Here is a 25,367-nt window from a genome sequence, read left to right on the forward strand (position 1 = left end):
GAGCTCCCAGCTGCCCCCGCGATGATGAGGGAGGAGGGCCTGCTGAGCCGTCGCCGCTTCTCCACGTGCGGCGGGACGGCGTCTGTTCGACCCCCGCATCCGGATGGACGCAAGCTCATCCGCAATGCCTCCTTCGGGGGCTATAACGAACTGTCTCCCATCTCCCTGCCAGGTGGGTGCAGAGCAGCCTTCATCCCGACAGGTACGGTCAGTGACGGGTAGTTGGCGTCCTCCTCCTTGCTCTGGGACATCCGGACATGTGGTAGTTCCTGCTGCTGGTCTCAGAACCAACTCAAAGGGTTTCTTGAGAGGGAAAGTTTAGCCGTTTTTGGAATTCTGAGCGTGGGTCTTTCACTGTCATTAAAGCAAATGTTCATGTCAAATGTTTAAGACAATGAATGTGTTCAGAGTTATAGCTGCTTGTAGAAAACCCTAAGAACCCTGCTGAGCGTGGGGTTGGTGTGAATGTGAACATGTGGTGAATGTTGCAGAATTTCAGCTATAGCACGACATGTTTTACAGGGGTGTGTTTTAGCAAGAGACTGGAGATTTGATATCCATTGCGACACATGTCACAATATGATATACATCCCAAGACAATATTTCACATTTTTTTTAAATTATGACTTAAGAATGATCTAAATATTAATGTATTTTTAGTAAAACAGTAAAATACATCATATTTAATGATGAAAACATTAAGACTGCAACTGTATCTGTATAGTTGCTTTTACTCACAAATTCATGGTGCTTTTATTTTGGTAATTTAAGAAAATTTAAGTGGAAAGCAAAAGTAAGACAGAACTACATGTTTGCTTTTAATAATTAAATGAATATCGCCTTGGCAGTATTTTAAATCGAGCATCATCAAATAAAGTATCGCGATACACGTGTTATGATATGATAAATATCCCAAGACAATACCAGATAATATTTCTAAATTTTTTTTTTAAACTATGACTTAAGAATAATCTTAATATTATCACACTTTAGTACAAATTTACAAAATGTTACAATTTAGTAAAATAAATCATATTTAATGATCAGAACATTAAGACTGCAACTGTATCTCATAAATTGGTTGCTTTTACCAATAAATTCACGAGGCTTTTATATTGTTAATTTTGTAAATATTTAAGCTGAAAACGTACAGTAATTGAGACTTAAGCACATATTTGCTTTTAAGTAATTAAATAAATATCGCCTTGGCAGTATTTTAAATCAAGTATCGCCACACAAAGTATCGCGATACATGTGTCACAATATGATAAATATCCCAAGACAATACCAGATAATATTTCTAATTTTTTTTAATAATGACTTAAAAATGATCTGAATATATCAGAATTTCGTACAAATTTACAAAATTTTCCAATTTAGTAAAATAAATTATATTTAATTACCAGAACATTAAGACTACAACTGTATCTCATAAACTAGTTGCTTTTATCCAAGCAAATTCATTATGCTTTTATTTTGGTAATTTAGGAAATATTTAAGTGGAAAACAAAAGTAATATTAAACTACATGTTTGCTTATAAATAATAAATTAGTTGAAAAGTTACAGTATGTTAAAGATTTTGTTTAAAGGGTTAAATCAATACAAGTATCGCGATATGTCACCAAATCGATATTTTTTAAGGTTTTTTAAGGTGATGGTCCATCAGGAGCGAACCCACCGATTCAGCACCTGAACCTGCAGCCTCTGCACATTCCCTCTGCTTCAGTGAAGCAGAAGGGCTTCTGTCATTTTTCAAAGTGCTCTGAAATGTGCAGAACATCAGGGATTAAATCAGCGCAATGCTCATTTGTGGACTGCTGATCTTCTGAAAGGTCACGTACCTGCATCTGCTCCTCCGCAGAGCCTGTCCCCTGCTCCACCTCTGCTTGGGACTATTTTTAACTTTCATAAACTCAGTGGGGAGGGAAACGCTCTAAACCTGATCCTAACAAAGTTCAAGCCTCAGAGCTTTATCGAGCAACCCGCTGTTTTAATCTGTTTAAATGTATTATTTAATACAGTTTTACTCCCAACATGAGCAATGTAATCATGGACCAAAGCTGCTTTTTTTACTGTAATGCTCTGCATTTGAACTGAAAGTCTCCCTCCTCTTTTATTTTAGTGTATATCAGAAAAAGCAGCTTAAAAACATGAGACAAAAACATCTTTGTATGGAGTGATTTTAGTGCCACTATATTAAAACCAAAAGTCACAGTTTTGAGATCAAAACGTTCTAAATTCCAAACAAAATGTAAAGTGTTAAGAAAAAATATAATATTTACAAATTGAAATATTTAATATATGCTCTCAAAAACATTGTTTTGCTTTCAAAAAATATTTTTGCGGTTGCAGACTTTTTTTTTGTTTTTAAAAAATATTTTTGTGGTTGCAGCATAAACGTTTTTAGTGTTTTTTGTTATGCTTCTTTTAGTCAAAATAATAAAGGAAATGTTGTTTTCCAACAGTTTCCTCCAGTAGTTGATCAGAAATTCACTTCTGAATTGGAGGCAGGACTGTTGGTGTGGAGCAACCCCACCCCCACTTCCCATCACCCACGTGTTTCCACTCTCTCCAGCCCCTCACAGCGCCAAGCTAACACTGGCGGTGTAGCAAAACTGGCGAGCAACATTAGAGCTTTAAAGCCAAGCCAGATTCCAGGAAAAACAAAGACGTTCATGAATCTATTTGTCTGGATGCATCTGAATGGAGCGGAGCTTCTTAATCACTTCACAACAATTTGACTAAAGAAATATGCAATTAAAAGCTTAGTTTTATTGGTATATGTTCTCCATCATGTCAAAAATGCTACAAGAACATGTTAAAGAACATGAAAAACGTTTAAAAGACGTGGTAAATGTTTGCAGGCTGCTCTTCTCTGCCTCCATCTTGTTTCCGTTTAGATACAAAAAAATCCCAATTTGACTTACATTCTTTTGTGTAGCTCTGATTTCTAAGAATCTTGTGAATTTAAAAAAAACAAAAACCTTTTTTCTGACTTCAACCTGCATCCAGGAGTTGTAGGCTTTATGCAGAAGCAACAAACCTCCATCAGCAGTGAGGAACGGTACTAATAAAAAGAATTAATGACACATATTTGATATTTCGGCAGCATTTTCTGTCTGATCCAGCAGAAGATTCTGAAAATATCTTTGCAAATAAAACATTTTTTTGTGAAAAAGTGGTTTGCTTTGTTGTATCGTCTCAGTAAAGTAAATGTTTTATTTTGAAAGTCAGAGTATAATAGCAGTCATAGAGACGGTTTAGGACTCTTTACATGTCGATTCTGAACCCTGACGGAACATTTTCATCATCCGGATAAATCCCGCAGAGATAAAACGGTGACTCAGAAACCTTCAGACAAAAGATAAGACGTTTTCTCAGCACCAAACTAAAGTCAGTCTTTTAGTTTTGAGTGTGAAACGAGGATGTTTACTCGAGTGAGCTCAAGGCAGAATATTTTCCTGAAGTGACAGTAATTAGAGAGGCTGAAGCTGCGGTCTTGTGGTTCCTAATGAAATGAGCGAGGTCAGCGTGACATGCTTCATGGTGTTCCAGCCAGACGGGTGTCGGATACACTGACCCGATTGGAGCAGCTTCCTCACACCGACTCCCAGCTTTTTCATTATTCTGCTGATTAAAACCATGAATCTCATGAAGAATTCTGAACCTGCTGGAGCTTAGTGTCACCTCGCTGTTTCCTTTAAACAACAGCTCCCCCCTAAATCAGGCTGAGCCGTTCCCTTCACGATGTTTGCAGTTCTTGCCTCTCCTGTTGCCATGGCAGCCCCATATTTCCCACAAAAACCCCGCATCATGATGTGGAGCGTGAGCTTGTGCGAGTCTCTTTCACCTCGTGAACCTGGAAAAGGTCGGGGTGACTTGTTGGTCTGCACAAATGGCAGCTCCGTCATGCAGCTACAAATCTTTCCTTCTGTTTTTATTATATCAATGCATGCTGAATGTCATGTGGTGGCATTAAAGGGAGAAAATGTGGATATTTCTGACAACACTGGAATGTTTTTTTACGTTTGCCGCCTTAAATCATCAAAATTGAACGTCTGTTCCTTTCAGATCATGTTGTCTCTTTCTAAAACGAATGCAGGTGAGTCTGCAAACATTTGATGCACTGCAGCAACAGGATTTCATGAGCTTAGATCATCACTAACCAGAGATGTGTAGATTTTTTAGGTTCTACTGTCATTTCTTTATCTTAACATTTAGTGGTTTGCGTGGTTTAATTGAAAAGTAAAACAGAACAGTGTGTTGTTGACCTCACAATGACACTGCAGCAATCACGAGCAGGACCAGGAGTGTGTCCTCAGGCCCAATTATTGACAGATTTACCCCCATCTGACCTCACAAACACAATTAAAAGACTGTAGTTAAAGTGGATTGCACACATGAGGAAAGAAGCTGTTGTTAGGAGGACATCTGACCATGAGATGCTGTGAAAAATGTGCTTCTATGTCACAGTGTCAGCCAAACACTCCCTTTTGTCTGATTCCTGCAGATGTCCACTGTAGCTGAGAAAAGACGACCGTTAGGAAGAAGCTACAGCTGTAGTCACGACTATGCATTAGCGTATTTTCTGAACTACGAGGCACAATTAAAAACTTTAATTTCTTCAAAAAACAATAGTGCACCTTCTAGTGCGGAGGGCCTTATATATGGATTCATTCTGGTTGAACTTACTGATGCTGAGGCGATTTTGAGAGGTTCACTGTGCTTTGTCTAAATGTCAGTTTTATGAGTTGCAAAAAAAAGGTTGGGCTTTGCTGTAAATACGCTAATGTGGCTAACGTGTAGCGGTGTCGCGCTTTTTTTTTATGTTACTATCAAGGTTAGGCGTTAGCGTAGTCACAGTAATGTTTGTTTTATTGGTTTCAGTCTGTATTTTTACCTGTTGCTAACAGGGTTGGGCATTATTGTACGTTTGCTAATACGGCTAACATGTAGCGAACTGCGTTTTTGCTACATGATGCAATCAAGGTTGAGAGTTGGCGTAGTCAAAGTAGCATTGTTTTAGTGGTATCCGTCTGTTATTTTATGTGTTGCTAACAGGGTTGGGCGTTATTGTACTCATGCTAATACGGCTAATGTGTAGCGGTTTTGGAGTGTGTTTTTACTACATGATACTATCAAGGTTAGGCGTTAGCGTAGTCACAGTAATGTTTGTTTTATTGGTTTCAGTCTGTATTTTTACGAGTTGCTAACAGGGTTGGGCATTTTTGTACATACGCTAATACGGCTAACATGTAGCTGCGTCTGACTGTGTTTTTGCTACGTGTTACTATCAGTTAGCATAGTCACGATAATGATTGTTTTAATGGCATCAGTCTGTTTTTTAATAAATTGCAAACAAGGCTGCGAATTACAGGTACTGTGAATATGCTAACGTGGCTAATGTGTAGCATGTTAGAAACGAGCTGGAAATTCTGTGAATGCAATTATTAGCTGTTAAAATTATTAAAAGAATGGGATTCTCTTTTCTTGTTTATTGTGCCTTATAGTTCCATGCGCCTTGTTAGCATATAGCTTAAAGACTTCACGTTTAAAGCTAAAGATGGCTAAGATGTGTGTTTTACGTTCAGTTCACACCTGATCTGATTAGTCGACTATTAAATTAATTGTTTGTGGCAGCACTACTGTCTAATGAAGACTTTAAAAGAGATTCTCACGTGATTCGTAAAGCTCCTGTCACGTGACCATGGTGTGACGATAATGTTTCTGTCGAAAAACTGAATGTTTCAGCTGCTGAGCATTGCTACATGTTTAAGGTCTTCATGCTCAATTAAGGATAATTTTAAGATTCAAAAGCAATAAATTTCCTTCTCTATATTAAAGAGAAATCTATTTATGCCTCCATGACCCAAATATAAACAGACTTCAGGAGCGACAAACCGATTGAATTCAAATGTATATTCTTACAAACATCCCAAATTTTGGAGCCATCATCTCCAGATGAGGGAGCCAAGTTAGTCGAGCCGATTAGAGCAGAGAAATCTTTCATTTTATGGTACAAGCACCAGAATTGCACCAGACTCCTCGGATGTACCTCACCCTCTTTCAGAAAATGATCCATGCCAAATTTACTTCAAATGCACCATTACTTTAATAACCAGCTCCACTGCATGATCAGAGAGCCTGACTGGACCAGAGTCTCACAGCAGTGAAGGAGAAATGCTCCTTTTAGCTCCAGAAATTCAGGCCAAGACAGGGATGTGCTGTTGTTCTTAACAAAACTAGAACGAAAGAGCAGCATCACGTACCAAAAAGGTTTCTCTGTGGTTGCACCATCACAGAATCAAAGCAGCCTTAAGGTGGAAGTTAGAGGTTTCTCAACAGATGTGCTGCAAGTCCTTAAGAACCATTGAAACCCAAAAATATCAAAAGCCTGAAAGGAAACTGCATTCCTGGGAAAAAAGATAACTGGCTTGTTTGTTTGTCATGTTAAAATGTGTCAAATAAAGCTTATTAAAGCAGGCTTTAAACCAGGACTGTGAAAAGACTCCTACAGCTTTCCATACGGGAACAGGAAGTCAGCCCACAGCCTACGACATCCTCATCACCAGATTCTTCTTTTTAAGGAACCACTCCAATGTTGCAATTCTGATTTAAGAATAAAATTAAGTATTTCTTTATTCAGATCATTGTGAATCAGGAGCAGACGGAAAATGTCGTTTATAAAAAGAGTGGGCCATAAGCTCCCAGTTCAGCTTCATTCTGATGGATCCACTTGCAGACAAATAGATCCATGAACGTCGTCGTTTTCCTCTTCTGGATCAAAACTGTACGGCTGGATCGCTCTGATATTGCTCGCAATTTTTGTTGCAGCCCTAATGTTAGCTTGGGGTTTCGGGAAACTGTAAGCTAGCGGGGGAGAGTGTATATGAAGGAATGAAAGAGTTCCTGCAGGGTCTCAAAAGCATAGTTTATGAATTTGAAAATACTACCTTAAAAAGTCTTTTAAAAATTGTGCTGCTTGAAACTTCTCAGTTTGACTTTTGATGTCAAAAAGTTGTATTTCTCTATCAGGATTTTTTTGATCGACTGATGTAAATAAACAACAGGAGAACCAACTGTCATGCAACAATTGGCTGAATGCCCACCGCTGGTATGTAAAAGAAAGAGTGCCAAAGCTTTACAGCCCAGACAACAAACAACAAGATACTAAGCTACAGTTTTGATCATAAAATGGAAATAAATGAGTAAAATGGGAAATATTGTTTAAATGGAAAATAGACTGAGAAATTTGTCTTAATTTTTGACATGCGTATTAAAAAGTCTTTAATTTAACTTGAAGAAACTTGACTGGAATGATGGGAAATGAGGCCACCAAAGGTCCCGCCCACAATTTAGAGGCAGATTTCCAAGGAATTTTCACCACCCTGCAGAAACTATGTCCTAGAAAACGACCCAGGCTTTTTGATTTTGGCAAAAGTCGACATTATCATAAATTACTATTATTATTGAAAGAGGGAACGCTTTGAAAATAAATCAAAAGATGATTGGAGTGGGACTTTAACTACAGTTACTCAGAACAACTTTTAAAAGTTCTAAACTGATGCTTTTCAGAGCACTAGCAACTCAGCGCTAACATAGCTGACCGGCGACTATTGATGACATCATCGAGTGGCAGTAACGAACGAATTTGAAGACACTGGTTGTGTCCGCATTTCCCCCTAATCACTATATAGTGCATTCTCCGAACTACTAATTCCACAATTGAGTGCACTGGAAATTTCCCAGAAGTCTTTGCGAAAAACTAGCTTACATCGAAGGTCACTAGATTAGCAGATATAGACCACAATGCATTGCGGTTGAACAATTTTGAACAAAAAAACTTGTTTAAATATGATCTTTGAATAAACCATCCACATTTTCACCATCAGAACACAGTGGAGTCATAAATAAATGTCGTGAAATGTTTGTTTTTATTCATTTTTTCCGTTCGTGAAATCCCCATTTGAAGGGCCAAATGTGGGGGTAGGGAGAAGCTGTAGGGGGAGGGAAAGAATTTAGCAGCCGGATGCAACCACCTTATCTCACACAGCAGGACAAAAAGGTTCCCCTTTTGTTTTCTTCGTGAGGTGAAGTGATGTAAAATGAACTCTTGACTTGATTGAAAACATTTAGTCTTTTCAAACCAATTCGTCTTCTTATTTGTGTTTACTTGTACCTCGGTTTTGAGCAATCCCAATGGAGATGTTACAGAAATGACTTGGTGTTATTTCAGTAAACAAGTTTGAATCTCTGTTATCAGTCAGCCAGCATGATCACCAACATTCTTATTTGTAAGGAATTCCACTGATAGGTTGTGTTGGTAGTTCTGCCATGTTTCATGCACACGCCCTCCGTCTGTGTTTACATGTAAAACCATTAAGGTTTTATCATTTAAGTGGATTTTTTTCTCCATGATGATAGTTTTGCCAGACACAAAGAGAAGTCTTCAGGGTAAAAAATATTTGAATGCCATAGTGATTTTCTTAGAGGACGGTCCCTCAGAGGCTCTTTGTTTTCAGCTTTGATTGGAGTCTCTGTAGGTTTGACTTTGTGATTCATCAGCTACAAAACATGTTTTAGAGGAAGCTTCCTCCAAACATCACTCACTGCTGAAGGAGGAGACGGAGGCCATAAAGCTGTTCAGTGAAGAATGTGGCCTTTAGCCAATGCTGGCGTTTTTACCACAACAAATGGAAATACCGGACCTCAAGTGTGACCAGAAATCAACCTCTGCAGTGGCTCCTTCTCCCTCCCAGCTGACGTGGACTAAGCTTCACAGACGGGCTATAAAATATTTACTGACTCTGGCTCCTTAAATCCCCCACAGCCACTGGGATCTCAGTGGGAAATCGTCCGCTTGGATCTCGGTAATTAGATGGAAAGTAAAGACTTTTCTTTCCTTTTGATGACATAACCCATAACTGTAGTTACATACATCTGAGGAGCTGTTACTTGATTGGGTGTTAGATCCATTTCCTCATTATTCACACTTTTTCTCTGCTGGAGGTAGTGCTGCCACAAACAATTATTTTAATAGTCGACTAATCACTGATTATTTTTTTAGTTGACTAATCGGGTCATGCGCAAACTGGATGTGAAGCACTCATCTTAACCATCATTAGCTTTAAACTAACAAAAAACCAGTTCATATAGCATTACCTGCAACAATGCTAGTGGGAATGCTGTAAGCTGAATTTGGCCGCTGAAAATGCTAAAGCTGATGGCTAAAAACGCTGAAAATGATACCTGAAAATGTTAAAGCTGATAGCCAGCTAAAATATTAGTTAAATGCCAAATTAGCCTAAAAATGCAAAAAAGCTTAAATTTACCAAAACAGCTAGCATGCAGCTGAAATATTAGCTAAACAACAAAAAATCCCTAAAAAACTGAAAAAAATTCCTGTGTAAGCTGTTTTGGCTAATTCAGGCTTTTTGTTTAGTTTTTTGAGGCTGTTTTTGAGTTATATTACCACGCTATATATGATATTGCCAAGCTAGCTATTTTGTCTAATTTAGGCTTTTTTCAGTTTTTTGGGGGCTGTTTTGAAGTTTAGCTATTTTATTCAGCTACATGGTAGCCATTTTGGCTAACCTAAGTTTTTTTTTTTAGCTTCAGTGATTTCAGCTATCAGCTTCAGTGATTTCAGCTATCAGCTTCAGTGATTTCAGCTATCAGCTTCAGTGATTTCAGCTATCAGCTTCAGTGATTTCAGCTATCAGTTTCAGTGATTTCAGCTATCAGCTTCAGTGATTTCAGTTATCAGCTTCAGTGATTTCAGCTATCAGCTTCAGTGATTTCAGCTGTCAGTTTCAGTGATTTCAGCTATCAGCTTCAGTGATTTCAGCTGTCAGCTTCAGTGATTTCAGCTGTCAGCTTCAGTGATTTCAGCTATTAGCTTCAGCATTTTAAAACTATCAATTTCAGCATCTTCATCTATCAGCACTAGCCTCTTCAGCAGCCATATTCAGCTTACAGCATTCACACTAGTATTATCGCTGGTAATGCAGTTTATCTAGTTCTTAACTATATTCAAAAGTTACAATTTTAAAGTTTTGAAAATGTAGGGTTTAGAGTGTTCAATAAATGTTTATCCTGTTCAATCTGCAACCTAAGGTGTGTTTTGGATTTTGGCCCCTTGTGGGATTGAGTTTGACACTCCTGATCTAGACAAAGCCCAAATAAATTCACAAAAGGGTAGGGCACATTTTAGCTGAACTACAAATAATAAAATAACTCAGCCAAAATGTAACAAATTAAACAAATATCCACCCGTTTCTTGAGTTCAATTGGTTCAGTTGATGCATCTGTGCACGTACTCACATCACAGCTACAGGAAGTGAGCTAAAAGAAAATTGTAAACAAAATAAGTGTAAATGATTGTTAGGTGAGTGGAGGCCTCTCCCTCACTCTAGATTCATTCCGATGATCCTGTTCATGATTCTTTTTAAATCAGTTCATGAATAGAACTTCACTGTCCAGATGCTGCTGGGACAGCTCCTGCAGGCGCTGTGTGCGAGTGTCCGTTCACACAACGGCTGTCATCCTGCTGGCACCACTCCACACCAAGTCACTCCTTCCAGTTTCTAGGAGACGGTCGGATTTGCTGTGTTGGTGATGAGAGGCTAAACTTGAAAAAAATAACCGATGGTTATCGGGTGTAAACCTTTACGTTTTAAATCTTTATTCCATCCTGAAGACATTCGGAACCATCCATAGAGAGAGAATTTAGGTACAAGTGCTTTTATTTTTTATTAAAAAAAACCTGAAAGATACATTTTTATTTTTTTAAACTGTTTGCTGCAGAAATAAGAAAAAAATGGATTAAATAACGCATAAAGTTCTGGATTTTTGTGTAAATCAACTGTAGCTAAATGAATATTTAGTGTTTTTTTAGTTGATTGCCGAGAAACCTTCTTGTCAAAGATTTTTCTGAAAGATTTAATGTGACATTATCATCGTGTATTTTTCACAAAATGGGACGCTTTTTAACAATCCGCTCACACGAGCCGCGTTTCCCTGACAACCTCCAAAGTGTCCATCACATTCCCAGACGGAGGAGCTGCTTGGACATGAATACTCACTCCATGATGCTCTTTGTGCTCTGAAGTTCTGAGGTCTTCAGTGATGACTGGAGGTGACCCTTTGTGCTCTATGAGCTCGGCGTCCTCCAACAACACGCTCAATCCGGCACATTTACTGTTTCTAGATCTTCAAGCCGTACCAGCTGCTGATTATCTCCATCAGATGACTCCATATTAATTTCTTCCACCAACATGTTTAGCATCGTGGAGATCTCAGGAATGAATTTGTTGCAAGACACAGCTGACTGAAGGGTTTGGAGACGCAATGTGCTCATGAAAGAGACCGGCCGTTAATTTCACTGTACTGTGACTAAGATGTGTATGCAGCTTTTCTAACTCTTGCAGGTCCTCCAGAATATTATCAATGTTCCTGTCCTTTACACAGAGTGTAAAGATAACATGATGGTACTGATTATGTCATGGTTGATCGGTTCTAATCTATTCATTACTGAATCCTTTAAGAAGATAACTGTTATTTTATTCACACATTTTGTCACTAAAACAGAGTGTGCCACAGAGGAAAATCTCAGGTTTGATTTCCACTCTGTCCAACTCTGAGTATTAAAGTGTTCTTGAGCAAGACACTGGAGTCCAACGTGCTTCTGATGGTTTGGTTAGCTTTGGTTAGCCGGTGTGTAAACAGGTGAATGGGACTTCAAAAGGAGGTGAAAAAGAGCTGTGTTGGTAAATGTCTGACTTGTTTCAATTTTTTTAAACTAAACCAAAGTGTTTAAAACAACTAAATTAGACTTGTGATTGTTATTCTTTTACTCTCACTCTGATAAACTTGATTAATCAATTTGGATAAATCTAAGCTTAATAGATCAATAATCGATCCATAAAAATAAAGATTGATTTAGCACATAAAGCTAAAGTCAGCTATCTTGATGCTAACATATAATGGAATTTCCCATAGGATGGCTAATGCTAACGCTCGGTCGATCTAAACATACTTTGCTGACTAAATGAACATCTTAATAAACTCAGGTATTAAGTTTACAAGGAAACATTTTAAAGTTTTTGTGGTCTAAAGCAGTTTTTGCTCATATTTTCTTCCTCTTCTGGGATAAAATGTAATGTTATAGTGCAGTCGCCACCTAGTGGCCAAACTGAAACGCCCTCCAGGAGAGGAAGATCAATTGTTTAAGAATCCATCTATGGAATTAACAATCTCATTATTTCACTAATACATTTTCTAGTGTGTGAACTGTATCAGATTAATATGAAAATCTTCAAAACATATTTATAGATTATTAATGTATTTCTAAACAAATGTGACTAAATCTGCAAAATTAAAAATGTAATTAAATCCCTTGGGCTCTCAGAGCTTGTGGACTGCAGGGGGCTGACAAAAATAGAAGTATTTTGGAAAAGGGGTTTTATGAATACTTCTTTAAAAGCTTCATTTCATTCTTTAGAGTGTCTGTCTGTTGTAAATCACGGATATTTCCTCACTAGGTGACTATTATCAGAAATGAATGGATATTGCGGAAGCAACTTTGCTTCCGCAATATCCATTCATTTTGATAATAGTCACTTATAATGACATTATCCTGCTTATATTAAGGCCACTTACAAAATTAATACATATTAAATAAAACATTGTTTTTTTTTTTTACACAATTTTATGTTTATAATGACCTGGGCTTCTGTGTTTGCAGGTTTCGAGAGGGGAAAGGAGGACCTCCTGCCTCTGCCTTTAAAGGAAGACTCTAATTCAATCTCCAAGAGCAAGGTTGGATTTGTCCCTCTGTGTCTTTTTTTTTTTTTTTGGTGCGATGATCTGTCAAAGCCCACCTCTAGTGTCTCAGGCGTTCAGTTACCTCGAATTGCCACAGAGACGTCTATTATTTCCTCCAAACTTATAAGATATTTGCGATTCTTGTCTTTTTAACAGTAAAAAATAAGGCGGTGAACTTTAACGTGTTAACACGTGCGACTAATTAAGAAGAATTAACGCGTTAATATTTATTAATGAAAATTAATTACACATAGTGAAGAAAAAGTCTTAAAACAAATGTTTTTGGGGATAATTTGCATTGTTTCTTTTTATTTTTATCATAAAATGTACCTGGTTAAACATTGCGATTAATCGTGATTAATTTTTCTCCAAGTTTGTGATTTATTAGTTAAATATTTGTTATCAATTCCTGGCCCTTGCAAAAAGTTTTTGAACCAGCAAACTGCAGCTAGTTTTATGCTCTGATAGATTCAAGTGCACATACCTGATTAATAGATTGTAGAAATGTTACAGACTGATTCTATCAAAGGTGAACGAAATCTAACTTTGCTTTTTTCTTGGGATGGAAGTCTGAAACGAAGCTGTACAATGGCTCAGACAAAGACGTGCCGGGATCTGGAGGAAAGCTCACCAAAAAGGAGTCCCTCAAGGTAACGGAGCTTAAAGCCGCTTAGCTCATTTCTATCCGGACGCTAAACCTCAGTCAGGATTAATGAGGCGTTAAAAATACTTCTGCTGTCACTCGCGTGAATCACTGCGAGTGTTTTTTGTAAATGCTAACCTCAGAGATTCTGGAGTTTATGTTGGATCATGTGTTGCCTGCAGGTGCAGAAGAAGAACTACAGGGAAGAGAAGAAGAGAGCCACCAAAGAGCTCCTCAGTACCATCACAGATCCGTCTGTCATCGTCATGGCCGACTGGCTGAAGGTGGGTCTGTCACCAAACAACTCCTATGTTAAGTAGTACTGCCACAAACGATTGTTTTAATAGTCGAATAATCACCGATTATTTTTTCCAATTAGTCGACTAATCAGGTCATGTGCAAAGTGGATGTAAAGTACACATTTTAACCATCTTTAGCCTTAAACTTACTAAAAATAAAGACAGTTAAGATGATAGTTTATTAAACTTTTAATGAATTGTGCAGCTTCTGTCCTTCATTAGCTTCTGGTATTAAAACAGGATTAAACAAGATGAAAATGTTGAACATTTTTGCAAAAAAATGGCAACGTAATTAACTTGAATTGCTGAAGGGATTTGCTAAAATTACAAAAGCTATTTGCGAAATGTTACATTTGCTAAAAGACTGGAAATTTCATGAAAGAACTGTGAAAGAATGCTGAAGTTGACCTAAATTTGTGAAATATTTTGTAGTACAATTGCTTAAAAATCCCTAATTCATGTCAATTTTGCAAAAATATTTAGCCTGTTGCTTAAATATGAACTAAACTCCATTTTTGCCCCAAAAACTTCAGTAGATGTCAAATTAGCCAAAAAAGCTAGCTTGTTGCTTAAATATTAGCTTAACTCCAAAATAGCCTAAAATTGCTCAGTAAACTAAATTGGTCAAAAGCGTTAGCCTGTTGCTAAAATAGACTTTAAACTCCAAATTAGCCTATAAAAACCTCAGAAGATATCAAACTAGCCAAAAATGTTAGCATGTTGCTAAAATATGAGCTACACTCCGAATTTCCCAAAAAATCTCAGTAGATGCCAAATTAGCCAAAAAAACAGCTTATTGCCAAAATTAAAGTTAATCTCTAAAATAGCCTAAAATTCCTCAGTAAATTTATTACCCCAAAAAGTTAGACTGATGCTAAAATAGAAGTTAATCTCTAAATTAGCCTATAAAAACTTCAGTAGCTAACAAATTAGCCAAAAACGTTAGCATGTTGCTAAAACATTAGCTAAACTAACTACCATTTTTTTAATTACTCTAAAAGATTAAATATATTCATGTGCTGTGTTTTAAACGCTTTTTGATAATCTACTTAAAATTTTGAAATCTGAGGACTTTCTCATTCATTTCCTATGGGACATATTTTGCTCAATTATTCAAAAACTATAAAGTTTATGAATACCAAAAATACAAGCAGTAATGTTCTGAACGAGCTGAACATTTTGACGCCAAGATTGCTAAAATCGTTAAATGAGGTTAGCATCTGAAACAAGGAACAATTTTTCACAAAAGATAAAGTTTTGGTCTCAGTGACTCAAATATTTTAAAAAGCGCATTTTTTTTTTGTGCTGAACGCTCACAACTTTGTCAAATTTTACAACACTCCATATAATATAAAGTAACGACTAATGGACTATTTTAATAGTCCATTTGTCGTCGGTTAGCCGACTAATCGTGGCAGCCCTACTGTAAAGTACTCGACCTCTGTCTGCAGATCCGGGGCACCCTGAAGTCCTGGACCAAGTTGTGGTGCGTGCTGAAACCTGGCGTCCTCCTCATCTACAAAACCCACAAGAACGGTCAGTGGGTCGGGACGGTGCTGCTGAACGCCTGCGAGCTGATCGAGCGGCCCTCCAAGAAGGACGGCTTCTGCTTCAAGCTCTTCCACCCGCTGGAGCAGTCCATCTGGGCCGTGAAGGTCAGAACAGCCACTTTGAGCGGGGTTCAACATGTAGACTTTTTTACAAAAAAAGCAAGAATTTATTAGGAAAAAATTGTGATCAGAAACTACTTAATAACTTAATTCCCAAGCACAATATAAATGTTAGATATATACTTGAATGATGTTGCTTACTTTTCTTACTCTTTAATTCTTTCAGGGTTCCCATGGAGTCTTAAAGTCTTAAAAGCATTGAATTTTATGAATTTGGAAATAATAACTTAAAAGCTTTTTTAAAAAAAGTCTTGATTTTTGAAATCTGAACCCTAAAATCTGTTCTGCTTGAAACTTCTCCGTTTCACATTTCATGTCAAAAATGACATTTTCCAACCAAAACTGTTTTAATAAAATGATGCGAATAAACATTGGGAAAACCAGTTATTATGGCTCATACAATGCTGTTTAAAAATAAATAAGTAATACAAGAGCTAAAGCATCACGGCTCTTATGAAAACCAAGAAGCTACTGTTTTGATCATAAAATGAGAATAGATTAATAAAATGGGAAATATTTAATTAAATGGGAAAAAGACTGAGAAACTGGCCTTGATTTTTCACATTAAAAAAAAAAGCCAAAACAGCTAGCATGTAGCTGAAGTATTAGCTTAACTCCAAAATAACCTAAAAAATCGGACACGATCTTAGTAAATGAAAAAAATAGTCCAAAAAGCTAGCGGAATGCCATTTTTTAACACTTTAAACAGTAACTTTTTAACATAATTATGAACAATAAAAAGGCAGGAATATTATTCCAGAATAAATCAACTTAAACCTTAAATAACTTTCAACATTTTACTCTCCATAAAAAAATATATTGTCAAAATTATACAAGTTAAAATGAATGCAAGATAACATCAGGCTATTAATAACAATAAAATAAAATGATTTGGAGGGCCGGATCCGGCCCCCGGGCCTTGAGTTTGACACAGTGGAGGAAAGAGGAGCTTTTAGAAGAATAATTATCATTTCTGTGAGGAACAGAATTTTTACTAGTTTTCTGGATATAACAAGTTAATTTCTGCTCCATTATCAAATGAATTCTTCAAAAATCAAACAGTGTGATCTCTTGGATTCTTTTTTACATTCTGTCTTTGACGGCTTAAGTGTTTCTATGATGAACATTACAGACCAAACTCAGCTTTTTTAGTGATAACTCCGTGACAGATAAATCAATGTTTGATTGCATCACTTCTTCTGCTTCACTCTCAAATGTTTTTGTTAAGCTGGCCGTGGAAGAGAACGTCTTTCATGCATACTGTTGTTCCACGTAGTCTCGTTGGTTGTAGCAGTTCAGCAGAACATTTTTTTCTGCACGCGGCCAAATGTGAGAGGAGGAAGTAAACAATGCCAGCAGACAGTGTCCATTTAATATTGTCTTTTGTTCCCTTCTATGAAAACAATGACGCAGATGTCAGCATTGACTGGGTCATTTAGAGTGTAGCTCTTCATAATGCAGCACAGAGTGAACAGGATTTGTCCATGCAGCCTTTTAGTAGCAGACTCTCATTCCTCCTTAAATGTCCACTTAAGCTGGAGGTTCATCTCCACTGTTACAAGTGATTTTCAGAATCCATTATGCTCTCTTGCATGAATATGTAAATGTGTTCCTTAAATAGCATGTTTTTTTATTTAAGTGCATTTCCACTTTATTGTTATTATTATTTATTAGGTTATAAAATGATAAAAAGAGACATTACAAGAATTTCTTGTAACATTTTCTGATATTTTGTTTCAAACAATGTAATAAACTCTACTTCTGAAGGGAAGAACTGGTGGACTCATGGACATTTGCTTCTGTCTTTGCTCCCTAATGTCTTCAGGGTCCTAAAGGGGAGGCGGTGGGCTCTATCACACAGCCGTTACCCAGCAGCCACCTCATCTTCAGAGCTGCCTCGGAGTCGGACGGTGAGACTTAGGCCGTTTTAGAGTTTAGCTAATATTTCAGTTACTTGCTCGCTGATTTGGCTAATTTAGGCTTTTTTAAAAGATTTTTAGGCTATTTTGGAATTTACCTAATATTTCAGCTAAATGCTAGCTGTTTTGGCTATTTTAGGCCTTTTTCAGTTTTTTGGACTGTTTTGAAATATAGCCATTTTTTCAGCTACATGCTTGCTGTTTTGGCTAACAATTGGCTAACGGTCTTTTTGAACTTTTTACCATGTATTATTTTTTTTAAGATGTTTTGAAGTTAAGCTAATATTTCAGTTACATGCTCGCTGCTTTGGCTAATTTAGGCTTTTTCTGTTTTTGGGCTAATTTGACATTTAGCTAATATGTTAGCTGGCCATCAGCTTCAGCAATTTCAGCTATCAATTTCAGCATCTTCAGCTATCATCTTGAGCAGCCAAATTCAGCTTACAGCATTATTACAGGTATTGAAATATATCTGGTTCATATTTATATTAAAAAGTTACGGTATAAAATTTTTAAAAATGTTGTTTTAGAGTGTTCAGTAATTGTTTGTCAAGTTCGGCCCGTGACCTAAGGTGTGTTTTGGATTTTGGCCTCTGTTCTAGAAGCTCTTCTGTCTCTGTCCGTGGTGCTGAAACGGTCCAGCAGAGACACTGCCTGACACATTTCTTCCACCTTCCACGTTCTGCTCAGTTTGATGGTCTCAGTCACCGATGCTGTACCGTTTTGATTCCAGGACGGTGCTGGATGGACGCCTTAGAGCTGGCCCTGAAGTGCTCCAGCCTGCTGAAGAGGACCATGATCCGTGAGGGCAAGGAGGACATGAGCGCCGTGTCCACCAGCGGAGAGCACTCCATTAACTTCTACAGCCTCCTCAGAGCCCACAACCTGCACGGTTTCCAGTGAGAGCAGCGCTGCACTGCCACCTTGTGGTAGATCCACAGGAAATAAACTCTTCATCCTCTGCGCCTCCACCAGGTTCAACGACAGCGACCATCTGAAAGACCCGGACCTCTACTCCGACAAGTCCGACCGAGAGGGGGAGCCGGACCATGAGGAGTCGGACCCTGAGGGGTTGGAGGAGAGCGACAGCGACACGTCAGAGCGCCAGGATGACTCCTACATCGACTTGGACGCAAACGAACATCTGCTAGAAACCCTGTACCAGGAGGAGTCCCACGAGGAGCTGGGGGAGGTACAGCCTACTGCTTTGTTCCATCTGTACCAATCTTCACGAGGAATGAGGGTCACATGATTTCTGATGATTTTTACATGTATAACGAGAAAACATGATTGTTCAAAGGCTCCCCTATGAAAGGTTCCTCACTTAATGAGGAGAGATCAGCATTTTCTGATGCTGCTGCTCTGACAGGAACTGTCTTTGATCACACTTTGTACTTTGATGATTGTGGAGGGGGCGCCGCAGGCGTGAACATGCAAACATTCGTTTCCATAGAGATGAAACAGGAGTCTTCCGTTTCAGCTGAAGATGAGACCGAAAGAGTGAAATGAGTTTATAAAAATGCTCATGGGCTTCATGTCTGTGTCTGCAGGCGGGGGAAGCTGCTCAGACAGAGACGGTATCGGAGGAGAACAAATCCCTGATCTGGACCCTGTTGAAGCAGGTCCGACCTGGCATGGACCTGTCCAAGGTGGTTTTGCCCACTTTCATCCTGGAGCCGAGGTCCTTCCTGGACAAGCTGTCGGACTACTACTACCATGCAGACTTCCTGTCAGAGTAAGAGCCTCACGTTCTTCTGAGATTTGGAGGTCCCAGCTCCACTAATGTACAGCGGACATGGCTAATAATGCAAAAGAAACAACACAACGACAAAACACACAACACAATGACAAAACACACAAGATAAAGACAAAGGACACAACGACAAAAGCCAAAACACGACAACAAAAGACACAACACAATGATAAAGACACAAGATAATGACAAAGGACACAACAACAAAAGACAACACAGCGACAAAAGACACAACACAATGACAAAACACACAAGATAATGACAAAGGACACAACAAAAAAGACACAAGATAATGACAAAGGACACAACGACAAACGACACAACACAATGACAAAAGACACAATGCAATGACAAAACACACAAGATAATGACAAAAGACACAACGACAAAAGACAACACAATGACAAAACAAAAAATAATGACAAAGGACACAACGACAGAAGACACAGCACAAGGACAAAAGACCCAAGATAATGACAAAGGACACAATGACAAAAGACACAACACAATGCCAAAAGACAACACGACGACAAAAGACACAAGATAATGAGAAAAGACACAACGACAAAAGACACAACACCATAACAAAACACACAAGATAATGACAAAGGACACGACAAAATACACAACACGGTGAAAAAACACAAGATAATGACAAAAGACACAACGAGAACAGACACAACACAATGACAAAACACACAAGATAATGACAAAGGACACAACGCCAAAAGACACAACGCCAAAAGATAACACAACTACAAAAGACACAAGATAATGAGAAAACACACAACAACAAAAGAGACAACATGGCAAAAGACACAACACAATGACAAAACACACAAGATATTGACAAAGGACACAACGACAAAAGACACAACACAACGAAAAATGACAAAACGACAAAAGACACAGCACAATGACAAAACACACAAAATAATGGCAAAGGACACAACGACAAACGACACAACACGACGACAAAAGGCACAGCACAATGACAAAACACACAAGATAATGACAAAGGACAAAACGACAAAAGACACAACACAACGATAAAATACACAACACAGCGACAAAAGACACAACGACAAAACACACAAGATAATGACAAAGGACATGACAACAAAAGCCACAACACGACATCAAAACGACAAATGCCATGTCATGCTTCGGCTTTTGTCATAATGCTTTAGCCTTTTTCTTCCTGCTTCCACTTTTGTCGTTGTACTTTCGCTTTTGTCGTTCTGCTTCCGCTTTTGTTGTTATGCTTTGGCTTTTGTTGTTGTTGTTCATCTTTTGCCATCATGCTTTGGGTTTTGTTGTTGTGCTGTTTCTTTTGCATCTATTTGAGCCGTGTTTGTTTTAGTTAGTTGATTGGTTGACTTTTTTTTCCGATTAGTCAACAATTGTTGTTCATGTAAGGTAATGTGCAATTTGTTTTGACAAAAGGTGAAAGTGCTGGTACTCAGTCTGTGGAAGTTCACTTCATGTGCAGTACTGCAAATGTTCGGCGTATGCTGCATTCACAGAAATTCTAATTTTGCATGTATAGTTTATGAACTTCAGTTTCACCTTATCACTGTAGGCTGATCCACTTTAGTAGTTCAGTGAAAACATTCCCGATTTGTTCCATTTCATTTCTTGTGCACAGCACAGTAGAGAGCACTTCAGTGAGAACTCACTGATGTGACTAAACACAAACTGAAAACACGTCAGCTTTTGGGATGGAAGCTACATTCAATGGCCAGCTGGTTGGATGGAGTTTTGTTGTTTTGATATTAAACATTCAGTGAAGCCTGCTTTAGTGTTTTCTGTTCTTAAAGTCTGGTAACGGATGATTTGTGCGAGTTCAACATGTCTTGTGTTTTTTTCCCTGCAACAGTATTTTGTTGTGTCACACTTCTGCTTCAATGCAAATCCTTTTTTTGTTTCATTTGAAGATCTTTCCTTCCATGCTTTCTAGAACCTGCTATTGGGTTGTTTTCAGCCCCTGCTGGCTAGATTCAATTCTCCTTCACCATTCCGACTGATGATCTCTTCCTCAGAGCTGCGGTCGAAGAGAACGCCTACGACCGGATGAAGAAGGTGGTGAAGTGGTACATCTCTGGGTTTTATAAGAAGCCAAAGGTGAGTCCAACTCCTTAACTTCCTGATTTTTCTGTTCACAACGAGCTGACATGAAAGCACCTCCTCCACCTACAGGGGCTGAAAAAGCCCTACAACCCCATCATCGGGGAGACCTTTCGCTGCCTGTGGCTCCATCAAAACACCAACAGCAAGACCTTCTACATCGCAGAGCAGGTACGGGCCCAGCTCCTCTTTGAGCCGAAGGAAGTGTCCACAGCTGTCAGAATAACCGTCCTCCTCTCTGCAGGTGTCCCATCATCCACCTGTATCAGCCTTCTACGTCAGCAACAGAAAAGACGGCTTCTGCTTAAGCGGCAGCATCCTGGCCAAGTCCAAGTTCTACGGTACGAAGTGGAATCTCTGTCGGCTTTAGCCCAGCAAGCAAAGCCAAGTGGCTCCATATGGTTTAAAAGTGGTCAGAAGATGTGGGCCCCAAATGGGTTTGTCCACAGTTTCTGTGGTGGCCCCACCTGTGTTTACCCAAATGGGCTTAAGTGGGTACTCAGTGAGTTAGCTCGCTACACTAGCGTAGCATGCTAGCGAGCTCCAGTTTAGCGAGCGCCGCTATAGCATGCTAGCGAGCCCCTCTACAGAGAGCTAGTGAGGTCCTCTGTATTGAGCTAGCCTGCTACGCTGTTCCCCAGGCGCCTGGATAGCATAGTCAGCCCACCCATTGAATTGCCCACTTAAGCCAAAGTGGACAAACACGGGTGGGACCACCACAGAAACTGTGGACAAACACAATCAGGGCCCACATTTTCTGCCCACTTTTAAACCACATGGAGCCCATTAGGCTTCGCTGGGAGATGAGGATGATCATAGCCAGCGTTTCTATCACTGAATCTTTACAGAAGAGCTGATACAAACTCAGAATGCTAAAGAGAAGGAGAGCTTCTGCTCACAGCAGTCAGAGCTGCAGATCAACAACTGAAAAATGTAGCTTTTGCTGCAACATGACTCATCTTTGTTTAACCCTTCAACACCAGAGCTTCAGCTCCAGTCTTTACATTCTTCTTACTACCTTAACTCTTCAACCCCAATTAACGGGATTCGTTAAAGCGGCTTCATGCTGACATGCAATACTGTTCAGTAGAGAAGTGTTTACATCAGGGAAACTTTCTCACTTGTGCGCCTCAAAGGGTTCTCAAATTTGACAGGAGGGCCAGACCAGGAGCAGATTCATGGCATGTCTTGGTAATTCAGCTCATAGAAAGAAATAACACACCATCTGGACAAGAACAAGGCAAAAAAACATGCCTTCTGATTGAAAATTACTTTAAAACAGAACATGTTGGAGTTTTTATTTCTAAACTGTGGTTTTTGTTCTCACTTTAGTGCCATTATAACCCAAGGAAAAACTTAAATTCTTAGAAACTGAGTTTATGTGTTGGAATAATCAGAAAAATGACGTGAAAACCTCACACAAATATCTGAAAAACAACAAACCTTAAAACACTACACTATAGTTTGCATAATCAGTTGATTCTCGTTGATCATGCAAACAATTTATTGTATGTCAAAGAGCTTGTGTTGTCACTGGGGGTGAAGGGGGAAATTGGTTTGCGATATATCGCGATATTTTGTTTGGAAATGTATTGTGATATTTTCATTTGGAGATATATTGCAATATTTTGTTTTGAGATATATTACGATATTTTGTTTGGAGACATATCGCGATATTTTGTTTGCTGATATATTGCTGTATTTTATTTGGAGATATATTACGATATTTTGTTTGGAGACGTATCACGATATTTAGTTTATGGGATATATCACAAAATTTTGTTTGGCGATATTGTACGATGTTTTGTTTGACGATAGAATACAATATTTTGTTTGGCGATATTGTACGATGTTTTGTTTGACGATAGAATACAATATTTTGTTTGGTGATATATTTCAATATTTTGCTTGACAGTATATTACGATATTTTGTTAAGCGATGTGAAATTATATTTTGTTTGGCGATATATTATAATATTTTGTTTGGTGGTACGTCACTGTGTTTTGTTTGACAGTGTATCACAATATTTTGTTTTTCGGTACATTGCGATATTTTGTTTGGCGATATATCTCAATAGTTTGTTAGATGATACTTGTATCGATTTAAAATACTGATTGTTTTCCACTTAAACCCTCTTAAACGCTAGTTGACGGCTCACTGAGTCTTCTTTAGCTGCTCTACATCGGGACCAAAACAACACCAGCTTGTGTTAAATGTTCCTTCAGTTTTTGTTGTTATGAGACACTTCATTTCTACTTGGGATGGGTATCGAACCGAAACTGTGCTACGTTGCTGCCAGTACCAATTGTACATGCGGGTTACCTATGATTCGTAGCAGCTCAGATAGATGCTAGATTTATCAATGCTGGAAATAAACTTCTATTTATTTTCTTAATCATACTTTTAGAACCTTTTTGGTTAAGTTTATTCATTCTATTTTCTTAAACTTAAAAATGTTTTGTTGTTGAAATCAGACAACATTGACAGTTCGCTTTAAAAACAAATATTTCTTAATTTACCAAAATAAAAGCACCATGAAAGTGATCATTAAATAAAATTAATGTTACCATTTTAGCATATTATCATGAATGACGTATTAATATTAAGCCAAATTTTTTTTTAAATACATAATCTTAAGGAAAAAAAAGAAGCGAAAATGGTTCTGGTACAGTCTTAGGATAAATCGTAATATGTATTGAGGGGAAATGTATCGCGATATGAATGTATCTCCTGTGTTAATGGGTGAAATGATCAGCATAAAGGTGAGCAACATTATCTTAAAATAGTTTATTCTCAAGTATTTTATTTTGAAGAGGACAATCCACCTCGAAACACACCAAATTTGACCGTTTTGATTCTGCAGTTCATCAGATCCATCGGATTTATGTTTTTGGTAAAGTGTCTCTTCAGTGATTTGTCTCATTCTGTCAAAGTGCTGAGTCATGTTCCAGGCTTCATCAGTGAGTCGTCTGTCTTCAGGAAACTCTCTGTCGGCCATATTGGATGGAGAAGCTCGCCTGACCTTTCTGAACCGCGGGGAGGACTACGTGATGAACATGCCCTACGCTCACTGCAAAGGTGAGCGGCTTTTCCACTCCCCTGCACTTATTCTGAGCTGGAAGCCTGCTTTCCTAACGCTCTGTTCTCCGTCAGGGATCGTTTACGGTACCATGACCCTGGAGCTGGGGGGGCAGATCACCATAGCCTGTGAAAAGACGGGCTACAGCGCTCAGCTGGAGTTCAAGCTGAAGGTAGGGTCGGCCTGTCTGCAGCAGCTGCAGAACGAGGACACTCCTCTAACTCGTCTGAAGTAAAGGAACCGCTTTCTCACTTGACTTCCTGCACCACCCCCCACACACCATTCCACTCCTGCCCCCAAAACCATCCCTGATTCCCATCATCCTCTCTGTCCCCTCATGTACTACAGCGACAGGTATGTTAACTGATCCAGCTGCTGCGGCTCCAAGCACATTATAGCCCCCCCGCCTCCTTTTTTCACACAGTTTATTTTGGATAAATTGACAGAAGCAAAGAAACTGTGAAATGATTGAGAAACGATTCATGACATCGACAGCAAAGTGTGAAAAGATGTTTCACTTTTTGCTCTCCTGGTGTTCTTCCTCCCTGCTTTTACGCTCCTGCTCCTAACCTCCTTCAACTTCCATCCCCGTTTCCTCTTCCTCCTCCTCTTCTCCCATCTGCTTTTTCCTTCAGCCGTTCCTGGGAAGCAGCGACTGCGTCAATCAGATCTCCGGGAAGATAAAACTGGGAAAGGAAGTGCTGGCGACTCTGGAAGGACACTGGGTGAGAGCTGCTTCCACTCATCACCACAGTCAGGATTATTCATCGTTACACCTCAATTATGAAGGGATGGAGAACAAAAATCACAGTTTCAGGATCAATTGAAAATTAAAATATTAAATGTTTGCTTTCAAAACAGTTGTTGTCTTCCCTCACAGGACAGCGAAATCTTCATCAACGACAAGAAGACCGGGACCATGGAGACGTTCTGGAACCCCACGTCAGAGCTGAGGCAGAGCCGACTGATCCGGTGCACCGTCCCAATGGAGGAGCAGAGCGAGTTCGAGTCTGAGAGGTTTGCTGCTGAAGCCGACATCTCTCTGCCGCC

The 25,367-nt window shown here is 38.8% G+C and overlaps 1 protein-coding gene across 7 annotated transcripts in view; it reads left to right on the forward strand.

The window, feature by feature from the left end:
* osbpl8 (oxysterol binding protein-like 8) overlaps positions 1–25,367 on the forward strand; it is a 91,097-nt gene that overhangs the window by 60,878 nt on the left and 4,852 nt on the right. For 5 of the 7 annotated variants that reach the window (XM_036210147.1, XM_036210149.1, XM_024284264.2 and 2 more), the window contains 15 exons: positions 12,747–12,820; positions 13,396–13,476; positions 13,652–13,753; positions 15,220–15,423; positions 17,264–17,348; positions 18,091–18,256; positions 18,333–18,549; positions 18,908–19,092; positions 21,153–21,234; positions 21,310–21,408; positions 21,482–21,578; positions 24,218–24,316; positions 24,392–24,489; positions 24,953–25,042; positions 25,198–25,334. In XM_036210147.1, the coding sequence (XP_036066040.1) occupies positions 12,747–12,820; positions 13,396–13,476; positions 13,652–13,753; positions 15,220–15,423; positions 17,264–17,348; positions 18,091–18,256; positions 18,333–18,549; positions 18,908–19,092; positions 21,153–21,234; positions 21,310–21,408; positions 21,482–21,578; positions 24,218–24,316; positions 24,392–24,489; positions 24,953–25,042; positions 25,198–25,334 (1,816 nt within the window). Of the gene's footprint in view, positions 1–6; positions 173–12,746; positions 12,821–13,395; positions 13,477–13,651; positions 13,754–15,219; positions 15,424–17,263; positions 17,349–18,090; positions 18,257–18,332; positions 18,550–18,907; positions 19,093–21,152; positions 21,235–21,309; positions 21,409–21,481; positions 21,579–24,217; positions 24,317–24,391; positions 24,490–24,952; positions 25,043–25,197; positions 25,335–25,367 lie in introns of those variants that run through there. The other 2 variants (XM_036210148.1, XM_024284298.2) reach the window with 1 other exon arrangement.

Source organism: Oryzias melastigma, linkage group LG23 (assembly GCF_002922805.2).
Source record: "Oryzias melastigma strain HK-1 linkage group LG23, ASM292280v2, whole genome shotgun sequence".
Lineage (NCBI taxonomy): Eukaryota > Metazoa > Chordata > Actinopteri > Beloniformes > Adrianichthyidae > Oryzias > Oryzias melastigma.